The 13,367-nt window shown below is 35.3% G+C and overlaps 1 protein-coding gene across 2 annotated transcripts in view; it reads right to left on the bottom strand.

Moving 5' to 3' along the window:
* The window catches only part of f (espin protein forked), a 490,027-nt gene extending 478,233 nt beyond the window's left edge, over positions 1 to 11,794 (bottom strand). Inside the window, exon 1 of one of the 2 annotated variants that reach the window (XM_081736896.1) lies at positions 11,309 to 11,794. In XM_081736896.1, coding sequence (XP_081593022.1) covers positions 11,309 to 11,682 — 374 coding nt within the window. In that variant the 5' untranslated portion in view covers positions 11,683 to 11,794. The remainder of the gene's footprint in view (positions 1 to 11,308) is intronic. The other variant, XM_081736897.1, reaches the window with a different exon arrangement.
* Positions 11,795 to 13,367: the final 1,573 nt, after the last annotated feature.

Below are 13,367 nucleotides of genomic sequence, written 5' to 3'. Positions count from 1 at the left end.
GACTGAAAGTATTTGAGAACAAGATCCTGAGACGAATATTCGGACCCAAGAGGAACGGGAATGGGGAATGGCGGAAACTTCATAACGAGGAACTACATAATTTATATGGTTCACTCAACATTGTTAGGGTCGTCAAGTCTAGGAGGCTTAGGTGGGCGGGTCATGTAGCTAGAATGGAAGAAAGTAGAAACGCTTTCAAAGTTCTTACTGGAAGACCAATCGGAAAACGACCATTAGGAAGACCTAGGCGCAGATGGGAGGACAATATTAAGATGGATCTCGCAGAGATTGGAATACAAAGTAGAAACTGGATGCAGTTAGCTAAGGATAGAAGTCAGTGGAGAGCTTTTGTGAATGCGGCATTGAACCTCCGGGTTTCATAGGCCATAGAGTTAGTTAATGTCCAAGTCTCTGAACCATAAAATCCAATACTCCATATATAGCACTTAATCAATTTCTTCCTTAGTCCAATAATAAAGCTACTAATTTGGAGTGATCTTTTCTTGTTGAATGTTTCTTTGACTATGGCAATTCTTGACCTGATCTCTTTGGTACAGCAAGCGTCTCTCGTCAAAATACTTCTCAGATATTTGAAATTATCTACCTCTTTAAGTTCTTTTTGTTCTACTCTGACCCGTAAGGGCGCATTTTCACGGGATATTCTCATGACTCGATTTTTCGATGTTTATTTCCCTTCCATATAGTTTCACAGTTTCAACTATTTTGTCAATCATTTCTTGTAGTCCTTCTTCGGTTCTAGCTATAATAATCGTATCATCTGCATACCTGATCTTGTTAATGATCTGCCCTCCAATCTTGAAATATCCAATTCCTGTTAATGCTTCCTTCATTAAACATTCACTGTAAATGTTGGGGGGAAGCAAACTGCCCAATGTAACTAGATTTTTACTTTTTCATTGTTATATTATCCTACTGACTAAAACGTATAAATCTTACATTCAGGGGAGTCGGGGGCAACTTGCGCCCCTGGATCGATCACTAAATAGCATTCTAAAACATAGGATCCCATCCTCTCTTTTTCAACAGTGCATGTTGTCACTCAGGCTTAAAGGTAACTCAAATTAATTGAGGTAAAGTGCACACTTCTTGCACGAAGGGTTCGTGGCTCGATTTCTGGCCGTATAGCTTGTGATAAACAACATTCTGTCCGCTTGCTTTCTTGAGATTCTCCAGTTCCCTCTAATTTTTCCATTCCATACACTCTACCATCATTTTGCACTATAATTTATCGTTTATTTTCTTTTGTCATTGTTGGATTGAAGTTCAGCATTCTTTTCAACATAGTGGCTATATGAGACATGGATCTAGAGATTCGAAGTACACGAAATCCCATCGGGAATCGAACCCAGGTTTCAAAGTCACGTACTGGTGCACATAGCACGAGGAAGCTCTTGAATAATTATCGTGTGTGGTCCTAAGTCCGATTTCCAATCCGGCGTCATGATGCAGTTAAAAAATGAAAAATGAAATTTTTAAATTTTACGTTCCACATTTATGACGGCTAGGCTAAAGGAGATGGTGATGATGAGAAATGAAGGCAAATGGTAGAATGAAGAAACTGAGAGGAAACGGGAGAACCCCGATAAAATCTACGCACACGGTGTTTGCTTACCACAATGTTCACTTGGTGCGAACTGGGGTCGAACCAAGGACCCCATGCACCAGAGGTGAACGTTCTGCCACTGAGCCACCGCGATGATACATTTAAGTTCTGTATAAATTAAGAAACGGCAAACATTAGTCTACAAAGTGGGCTTATTTTCAATCTACACATAATTAGAGAATTGAATTTCTATAGACTTCTAGAACAAATTTCATTCGAGCTGACCAGAAAAAAGCCAACTAATCACAATTATGGAAGAAATTTATTACTCGAAAAAAAAAAACTGTGTCTTCTATTTATCATTGAGATGTAATCCACATTCGTATGTTTAATTACCTAAAGAGAAGTTTCTTTTTTCAACTGAATATTTGCCGACACGGTAAGAAATGTCAATTTAATGAAATCATTAAATATTTTAACGGTACTGCAATGTACTCAGTTATATCAAGCAAGCCGATCCGATTTTAAGCATCTATAAGTTATATATAAAAAAATTATGAAGAAATAAATAATTGGGTTAAATTTCCCGAATTCCTTTGACACTACTCTTCAAGATGATTTATAACTTGTCGTGCATAATCAGATGTCCTTTCATATATAGACTACACAAGTAACACATATTACTTTACTTATATAGAAAGAAAAGACACACATAAAAAAAAAAAGTATCCAGATTTATATATAGACTATTCGTTTCAATGAACACTGTAATTAGCAGTGCTTCTTAATGCTTCGTTTCTACACTTGTATCCTTGAGTCGTATTTTTAGTGTTCTTTTATCCAGTAGTTCTTTCTATTAGTATACAGTAATCGCAAAGGAAAGCTTTGTACTTAAGAGTAATGAAAGTACAGAAGATCGCTTCATCCTTATGATAATGAATTTTACTCGCAGGCCCTAGGTTTCAAAAACCTTTTCCACCCGATCATGTTCAATATCGGCCCTATCGATGAACAATTGCACGACATTGGACCTTTCATTGAGTGAGACTTCTATTCAGTACAGCTCACAGATGACGAGAAGAACCCTAAAACAGGGGAAGCGGGGAAAGGTCAACGACACGGACAAGTCCATTTTCGGTTTTTGAGGTGTGGTCTATACTTAGATGTCGTCTGCTACTCCGGGTAAAGTTATATGTGTGCTATTCCGTGGTGTCATTTGAAACCCCCGTGCGAAAAGTAGGCGAGCCTATACCTACGTCACACTACATCTGCTAGGGTTCTTCTCGTCACTTGTGAGCTGTACAACCTAATCCAGTTTAGCTCACTCGTCCCTGTACTTTCCCGAGTCCCTCAATTGTTATGATTCGACGTTTTATGAAGTTTCATTTTCGAGTATCGAAGGTACAAAAGTCTATGGGCGATACATTGTGACGAAATTCAAAACGATACGGAGCTCTTTCGAATAGTTACCAATATGTTTTGAGAGACGAGAAACATTTTCACTACACCTTTTCGTACAAGACAGCCCCCACTTGGTCTCGTGGACTCGTGGTCTCGTGGACAACACTAATTATTGTCACTTCATTAGCATTGAAGAGCTCCTATTTCCATGACACGTATTCTGTTCAGTTTATTTTAATGTTTGTGTTTTCGCATTGTATTGTACTGTACCCGCGATAAATCGTATATTATAGTATACTTCAATAATCTACCTAGTATTGACTGCTGAATAAGTTAATGAATTAGTTCGCTTATTTTTATTACTCCAATAATTCTTTCGCAATCTCCTCTATAAATGCAGTGTAATTCACTGGTTTCAGCTTCTGGATACGCGCTATAAAACAAACTTGTAAGCTCTTTTCTGTAACTTTCAATCGGAAATGCCTCTAGAAATAAAACAGCCACTACTGGCCTAGTTTTCTTGTCTTTTCTCGTTTTTAAATAATGACTTACTGTATATTGTTTCAACAAAACTGCACACTATAGAAAAGTGTAAACTTTGTTAGCTTCTGTTCTATCAAAACAAAATCCTAAAAGAAAGAAGGAACTGCATTTGGTTAAACATTGCTACTTAATGAAGAGGATATTGCGTCATAAACAAGGAGGTGATAACTCTGATATAACTTTTGATTCCTCCTCTTTCCCTTAGCCACCTTCTCAGCAAAGTGTACGTCTGCACAAACTCATTCAACCTCACCGCCTCCTTGACTTTATTTTTTAAATCCAACTTGTTACCTTTTTAATCACGATTCAACGGACGGATTTTCTGGTGCATGTCAATTGATCCAGAATTACGAGCAAACCAACTCCGATGAACCAGCAGTTAATGGAAGGTTGTAATGTAATGAAAGAGGAAGAGAAACCAAAAATGCTTCTTTAGCTTTGTTAACTAATTACAACACGTAATAACAAAGTAGGGCAGCACAAGACAAAGATAGCCATGAATTATGTACACATTACAAGCTCAACAAATTGCGCCACCAAATTAAACAAGAAAAAAAAACATAATATAAAAAGACAATGGTGTCTTTTAAAACTATCTTTTAACGGAAACCGTGTAATATGATGCATTCTCCACTAGTTATTAGTTGCTGAGAGGATATGGTTTAGTTGATGAAAGAGTTTGTTACAGGATACAACCTAACCTATATTTTTTCAATATGAATTATTTCCATTATAGGAAACAAGGTAAGGTCATTTTAAATGTTTCCTTCCCATAAAGGAGCACCCTTGTGCTATCTGGATAGCGTACGCGCATTTTGGCATGGAATACCCAAGTCCGATTCCCTGCTGAAGCTCTTGTGGTTAAGCTCCCACACGTTAAGCTGTAGTTCCACGTCTCATATAGCCTCGTTGCTGAACAGAACGCTAAACTCAAATCAATAAATCCTTCCCGTAAATTATACACTCAAAAATATAAATGTAAATGATCGCTAACTTGTCTGAACTAAAAATACTCATTTCTCATAAATATACACCATTACCGTTGACTTAATTTTTGTACTAGCTTTAGTAAAACTTTAACGGGGGCCGCGGTGGCTCAGTGGTAGAGCGTTCACCTCTGGTGCTTGGGGTCTCGGGTTCAAGCCCTGCTCCCGCCAAGTGAACTTTGTGGTGGACAAACACCGTGTGCGTGGGTTTTCTCGGGGTTCTCCCGTTTCCTCCCACTTTCTTCATTCCACCATTTCATTCATCCCTCATCTTCACCGTCTCCTTTAGCCTAACCGGCATAACCGTGGGACGTAAAACTCAAAAATTTCATTTCATTTTTTAAAACTTTAACGACAATAAAAATTATTTTCATAATAATACATCCAATAATCTTGGAAAATCTTTTGATTTCCTTAATTATTGATAAGAAGTAAACAATTGATAGGGAATCAATCTTTAAAAGAGTTGGTAAGATGATACTTAACACGTTTTTAAAAACATGATGCCATCCACGAAGGGTATATTCAGCGTAGGTTCCCTAAATTTCATTAAAGCCTACTGAAATTTAAAATCGTATTTCGGCAATAAGTTATGGTTTAAAAATGGATTGTTATCTGAGACAAATAACAAAGTAAATTTGTATATAGGTAAGGAAGAAATGAAGGATGAGTTAAGTAAATACAATGGGGTCACAGCCTGGAGAATGTGCGTGGGTTAAAAAGATTTAAGATATCCGCCTCAGTGTTCCCAGAGATACATTTTCTTCTCCAAATTTTGGAAGAATCCCTAGTTGACAACACTGTTTGATAATAAGAAGATTGTCAAAACTTCTTGATAATAACTGGACGATTAGTGGTTAAATACTATGTCTTGATGCGAGATAGACAACCAGCTCTTAAATTCGTTTTTATAAAACTGAAGTACCAGTGCTTTAATACGTCTTGGGAAGACGTGGACACCAGGAAGGTACGGTCAGCTCTTAAATGCGCTTTATAAATGTGAATAACTAGTACTTAAACACGTCTTAATAAAACTGGAAACCTAGAGCTTAAATATGACTTGATAAGGGGAGAACAAGCAGCACTTAAATGCGCTTTTATAAAAGTTAACTACCAGTACTTAAATAATTTTTGGTAAAGTAGAAAACCAGAACTTAAATGTACCTTAATAAAATACAGACAACCAGTTCTTAAATGCGTTTATACATAAGTGAACTATCGTACTTAAATGCGTCTTGGTAAAGTGGAAAACCAGAGCTTAAATGTGCTTTATTAAGATATGGACAATCAGTTCTTTAATGCATTTATATAAAAGTGAACTATCGTACTTAAATACGTCTTGGTAAAGTGGAAAACCAGAGCTTAAATGTGCTTTATTAAGATATGGACAATCAGTTCTTTAATGCATTTATATAAAAGTGAACTATCGTACTTAAATACGTCTTGGTAAAGTGGAAAACCAGAGCTTAAATGTGCTTTATTAAGATATGGACAATCAGTTCATTAATGCATTTATATAAAAGTGAACTATCGTACTTAAATACGTCTTGATAAATATTCTTGATAAAGTGGAAAACCAGAGCTTAAATACGTATTGATAAGATGTGGACAACCAGTTCTTAAGTGCGTTTATATAAAAATGAACTACCATACTAAAATAAGTCTTGATAAGACATTAATAACTAGTGCCTAAATGCGTCTTGATAAGAAATAAACAAATAAATGCTTAATATTTCCTGATAATAAGTGGAACATTTAAGAGTTTAAATAACCATAATAAACAACCATCATTTTGATAAATATTGACCAATCAGGACTTAATACGTCTTGAAAAGGAAGAGAGAAAGCAGTATCTAAACTTGTATCCAATAATAAAATAAAATAAAATAAAATATATTAATTTTGTGGGACACGGCATAGGTTTTCAGACCTTCTGATAGGTCAAGCTTTCTTTTATGTTATTTGTTCACAATATTCGTATTAAAACGTTTGTACATTGCAGTTTATGATGTGTAATTGACTACCAATCTTTTTAAAGTATCTAAATGAGTATTTATGGGTCATATTGCATTAAATCAGCTTTTAGAACGGTTTCCAGATATACATCTACAATAATATTTCTAGTGAATAACCTACCATGTTGTTGGACAAGCAAACATGCCTTTTTTTATACAGAATAAAAAGAAAATCCCTAACATGAGGTGTTTTGACATGAAACTATGCGCTTAACGATTTCATGATAGGATGAATTGGTGTTTTTTTTCCTTGTCATTATGTCATCTTCCGCTTTCATAATCTGCATTATCTATATATAGGTCATTTAAGTGCACAAAATGCAGTTCTCTTTTCGGCTGTTAACTGTCTTGGTTAGCCAGTTGGTGGAACGATCAGATTTGTCACTGGAGACAGGAGTAGGACACACATGTAAAACGCATGAAAACAGAACATTCAGCAAATTTATTAAAAACAATATAATGAACTTAACTGAATGTATGTCTTTAAGACACCTGAGGGTCATCGCTGCAGATACAAAAGTTTGCCATCCTGTATGAATTCTCTCCTGATGGTCATAATTTATATTATGTTTTTTAGCCTTCTTCTTTGGTCACCCAATCCAAAGGTGTCTTTTTCCCGTTGTCTTCCAGGCCATATTCCCCATTCGAACGACACAGTATATCTCAGACACTTCAATATTACATATTATTTGGTTGATATTCAGTAACCTGTAGCTATTGCGAAGTTCCATAGTTCAGTATTGGCTAACTTTTCATTGGAGTTACAGTATTTTACTGTATGTTGGCCTAAGGATGGATTTGTATATTTTAGAAATGCCTTTGTCTCTTTGGAGTGTTTATAAAGTGATGTAGTTTCAATAATGTAGAGGTTAGGACAATATAGGGAGAATTGGATGGACATTGGGTTTAAGTATGCCTATCTACATTTAAATAATACGAAGGAAAGTTTAGAAGTTCCCGGAATGCTGTTCTAGTTCTGACATTTATGATGCAATCACAATGAACCTTGTACAATACAGTTCTTAGGTTGCCTAATTATGAATTTTACAGTATATGTTACAGTATTTTACTGTATGTTGGCCGAAGGATGGATTTGTATATTTTAGAAATGCCTTTGTCTCTTTGGAGTGTTTATAAAGTGATGTAGTTTCAATAATGTAGAGGTTAGGACAATATAGGGAGAATAGGATGGACATTGGGTTTAAGTATGCCTATCTGCATTTAAATAATACGAAGGAAAGTTTAGAAGTTCCCGGAATGCTGTTCTAGTTCTGACATTTATGATGCAATCACAATGAACCTTGTACAATACAGTTCTTAGGTTGCCTAATTATGAATTTGACAAGTATTAACACGTCATAATAGGCAGTGTACGAGTAATAAAGCTGAATGAAGGAGAGCATGTGGTAATCAGTTGGAGCAACGCGGAGACATCAAATTAATGATCAAATTGGAGAAATCTTCTTCAGAGACTTTGATAAGCCTTAACATCAGTTTACCACAACCGGATTTTTTTGGCTCTTAGACCGAAGCTAGAAATAGTTACCGGTTTCGTCTCCGTGGAAAAGAACAAAAGTAATGCGAAGAGATCAAAAAAGAACTTCCGTCGGTGTTTCCAGCAATGGCAGGAGTAGTGGAGCAAGTATGTGTATTCCGAAGGTGACTACTTGGAAGGCGATTAAGTATATATGTACTTGCATTGTGTCAATTAAGAGTTACAACAAAATTCCGTTAACTTTTTTGATTGCCACTCATAATCTATATGGAGAAGTGGGAATCACGAAGCTCTGCAGTGAGCGCGATCATTACTTACACTATACTTATAAATATGTGAAGATTATTAGATGTACAGAAAGTATACAATACTAAACTTTGTGGTGCTGCATACTATAGTAATTTTATTTTTTTTTTTTATTTATTTAACTATCACCAGATACAGCTCAGAGGCCATTTTATACTGAATATCTAACAACAACAACAATAACAACAATGGAAAGGATTTGGGAATATATCGTCCAGGGCCTGTTCAGTAGATACCATCCCGGCATTTGCCTGGTAAGGACTGAGGGAAACCGTGGAAAACCCCAGTCAGGATGCTCGATAGCGGGAATCGAACCCATGACCTCCCGAATGCGAAGCCAACGCTCTACCGCTTGAGCTGCTTCGCTCGGCTTTTATTTAATTCTTTGTTGAAAAAATGGATGAAAAAATTGACATAATGCGGAAATCTACAATATTATATGTATTGGCGATAGTTCTTTGTGGCAGACTGACTAACGTGGGTGGACCTAAATTCACTGTAAAATATTCATTCAGTGTTTGAACATGATTTGGACATCTTTTAGAAACGAGTTAATCTAAAAATGTCCTGAACTGTTCTACCACTGAACAAAAAATAGCTATGATGCCTCCTAACAGTGGTTAATAGGAGTTGGCCTATGAGTGTACAAAATGTACCTGCACTTCTGATTGGCCAATGAATATACGGCCATAGAAACTACTTTTAAACCGTGTTAGACACTTTACACATTTATAAGTCGTTTCTTCCCGTATACTCATGGACACACCAAACGTTCGTGTACATTTTGAACACTCATAGCCCAGTTCCTATCAAGCATTGTAACGATGCATTCTAGACATTTTTGTTCACTGATAAAGCACTTCAGGACATTTTTTAACATGTTAAAGAATAATGACGAAAAGTAATTTCTAAAATATTTCCAAATACTAGTTTATTTTGTACAGTATTGATATTCAGTTAGGGTGATAGCTTTGGATACAAAATCGAGTAGTTCAAGTCTCCTCGGTGCTGCCCATAGATAGGTTGAGGTATTCATTATAAGTTTAGCCAGAACGTATCTTCAGAAACGGAAGAGACTTATTTACAGAAATATCTCCAGAATATAGTATTCCTATTATTAATAGTATTTTCAGTCTCGTTTGGTATCTACAGATGAATTGTTATAAAAAGCTTACTGACATAGATGCCACAACGCAAATGTCTATTCATAGCCAATGTATTTGAAAAAAAAATACACATAGAAAGAACAACTAGGATCAGTATGCAGTATATGTGCATATTTAGCTTATGTTATTTCTAAAATGCTTCTTTTATAATTCTGGATATTTTTGAACTTTAAATATATGTAAATCTTGATTATTTTTACAATTTCATTGTGTTTTGCATATTCTAGACTAGACAATGATGAGATTTTAAAAAAGATGTTTTGTTGGTTAATCTTGAATTAGATAGAGCAGCGCTGAATTGGTATTAGGTCCATTAATTGTGGCAATCATGCCTTTCTAGCTAACAAATATTAAACATAACAATCTTGATAACTCCATAACAGCCACTTGGGTAATCAAATTTGACAACTATCGAGCAAAATCTGAAGTAAAAAGTATGTGCGTGTACTTTACACTACATGTTTACTTTTGAATAATGTCATGAGAGTACATCAGTTTGTCTATGGATTTCGGAAAATTTCAGTGATTTACGTTCTTTCTATGCCTAAAACATTTTGGGTAAATTTGTTCATTCCATACGAAGCTATTGACATGAGAATCATTACTTATACATTTGTGCTGATGATTATACAAGGTAACTTCAGAATCTGCTTTCTTGTTTCAGTATTTATCTGGCAACACTACTCGTGCTTCCTTGTAACCATACCATGTAATATACAGATACACATTATAAAGTTTAAAGCAGACTTTTGCTTGCATTAGTTTTCCAACAGACAATTTTGTAAAACAAATGATATGAAAGAAAAACATCGAAAGGATTCAATACAATCTTGATAACTCCATAAATTTTTCGAGGGAAAGAAAATACGTAAGGTTAATTGAAATTATAAACACTTCTTAAATATATGTTTAATATTTTATAAATGTAGGTAATTTAGAGTTTTTAAAAAATGCATTTCTTTTGCAAAATAAATTAATTTTCAGAAGTTCAGTAACACGGGAATATCAACTTCCTTAGTTCTAGAAAACTGTCTCACTACTTAAAGGAAAAATTTATAGAAAATAGGAATAGATTACATCACGCATTACAATCTATTGCTAAATTGCAAATTGTTTTAAAACTAAAATTTTGATTTGAGATCGACTCTTTTCTCAGATGAAAATTATTATAACAATACCAGAGAAAGAAATCTATGTTTGTATGTTCAATGTTTCGTTTTATTGACTTCAAGTGTAGGAAAATTAAATAACGAAATTGGTAACTTAATGTCCACGTTTATGGGCTGTAGCTTACAGAATGAGGATGATAGAGAAATATGAGTAACTGATGATGGAAGAATTGGCAAAACGAAAGAGAAAAGGAGGAAACCGGAAAAATCCCGAGAAAACTTTTGTGGTCCACAGATTTTATGAACCAAAATTTTCAAAATTTTGGATAGAAGCTACAACTCTTCATATTATATGTTGAACCACCTACCTCTACTATTAAGTCATCGTGCAATGCTTATATCAATCAATTTGGGTATCTCAATATTTGAAACATGTAGATTATTTATATCAAGACAATGTTAGGATGTGATTGCTGAGAAAAATACCTAGAATAAGCTGAGTTTATCGTCACAATAAGGAAATCATAATATCTCTTGCTGTCTTTCAAAGTCTATTGTCTTTTCTACCTTCAAATAGGAATTTTACAAATATTGGAACTGAATGTATCATGTATAGGCCCTATAGTAAAATCTGTGCACATATTCAGATAAATCTATAGCCGTAAAGAAGAACGAAACAGGACAGAAAAAGCAGCAAGTTCAATGAAAGAAATAGCAACCTACCTCGCAGCAAGGTGCAAAGCGGTACAACCCTCAACATCTTTATCATCAATGGTGCAATCAGTGTTGGACAATAACCACTTGGCCACTTTGACTCTTCCTAACACAACAGCGTCGTGTAATGGAGTAGCACCTACAAACGTCCTTGGCGCGTGTCGAATATTACACTCAAGCACCAAATACTGAAGAACCCGGAGGTGACCCCTCCGAGCAGCATAGTGGACACAGGTTGCACCTTTAGAATCTCTAACGTCCGGAAGAACTTGTCCACAGTAATGAAGAGTTTTCAAGAGTGTCAAGTCACCGGTTTTACAGGCAATTAACAAATCTTGTTCTGTCGGAGATAAATGCGCCCAGCTGCGCCTTCTTCGCTCCATACATCCCTGTCTTCATATTGCTTTACCACACTTTTCGTTTTATTTAATAAGTATCGCCAAAAATAAATGTACTCGCACTAAATACTCCTCTACTAGCAATGTTTTATTCAGAAAGACTGAAAAAACTTTCTATCTGCAAACCACGATATGGTTAAAAAAAAAGAAGACCTTTGGATGGATCAGATGTCCATCTGGGATATTACAACAATACTACATCAAAACACATAGGGGTGGTAACACCGGATTTGCGCTCTTTCGTCCATGATCACGTCATCCCCACTGAAGCTTGAAGGTCTCTGATCGGATAGAGTACAGTAGTCGAAAATAAACACACACAAAAAAGGATAATGTCACAGAATCACAACATTGTTACGACACATATGAACAGGACACATACACACACGAACACAGACACAAGTAAAAAATAAAAAAAAATGTGAAATGAGAAAAAGGTCAATAAAAAACGTTTGTCACCAAATTTCACTGTCGAACCAAACAACCAAGAAGATTATCTCTGTTGATATTTTCGGCAACTTCTTTTACTACGAAAATTTACAAGAAGAACCGTTCGATTTTTCTTTCTTTCTTTCTTTTTTTTAACTGTGCACAAAACAGTATGTCACTACATAAGCGGAACGATAAAGAGTAACTAACTAACAAACTAGCGTCTCTTCTGGATGGATGCGAGGCGTGTGTTGTAGTAATGTTTTGTAAGTAGGAGATATACGTTGTACACAGCGGCGGCTACTGGCCTGGTTCCTTTCCTGTGTTTGTTCTTCAGGAGTGTTAATGGAGTTCCAACACTAGACGAAGAGCGGTCACTATACCAAAGAACCAGAACTGACGGCTAACCAACACACACACACACACACATGCACACTCACATAACATAGTCATTACAGTGTGAAGTTAAGTGTAACGAAAGCGCAACAACACAGACACGTTTCATCAAGAAAAGAACCAAAGAAAAAAAAAACGCATAGTGATTATCAATTAGTGTTTCCAACTGATATTATAAAGAGGGGGAAAAATGTACGGTGTGCTTCAAAGGAATCTTCATACTTGCTAGTTTCTGCCAATAAAAAAAATGCTTGCCACATAAAAATGACTCATATTTTAATCATTTCATAGCTTTTTTCTAGACACTACAGGATGATTTGGAACTTCATAACTAACGATGGTATTACGTAATGAATCAAGGAACATACCAATATGTTCCCTACGAAATTATGCCTCTAGTAAATTCCGTAAGAAGTCTTTGAGGTTAATTTTTCACTTGAGTTTTGGCGACTTATACAAGGAATAACATCATTTTCTAGTATATTGAGAGTGATTTAGTTATATATATATATATATATATATATATATATATATATATATATATATATATATATATATATATATATATATATATATATATACATAGATAGATAGATAGATAGATAGATAGATAGATATAATATAAAATTAAAACTACAAGCAGTAGTAATATTCTGATCTTTAAAATCCGGCATATTTCCTTTTCGATTTTGAGTTTAACGTTCCTTTCAGCAGCAAGGCTATATGAGACGGGACTTACTGACTAACATGCAATCTGGACCACATGAGCTCCCGCCAGGAATCGAACCCGGGTCTCCCATGCCAAAGGCGCATACTAACCGCTTAGCCTTTTTCGATTTTGGTAC

Source organism: Thermobia domestica, chromosome 13 (assembly GCF_964235325.1).
Source record: "Thermobia domestica chromosome 13, izTheDome1.hap1.1, whole genome shotgun sequence".
NCBI classification, from domain to species: domain Eukaryota; kingdom Metazoa; phylum Arthropoda; class Insecta; order Zygentoma; family Lepismatidae; genus Thermobia; species Thermobia domestica.
Note: the sequence above shows the minus strand (reverse complement) of the source record. Positions and strands in the feature narration are given on the sequence as shown.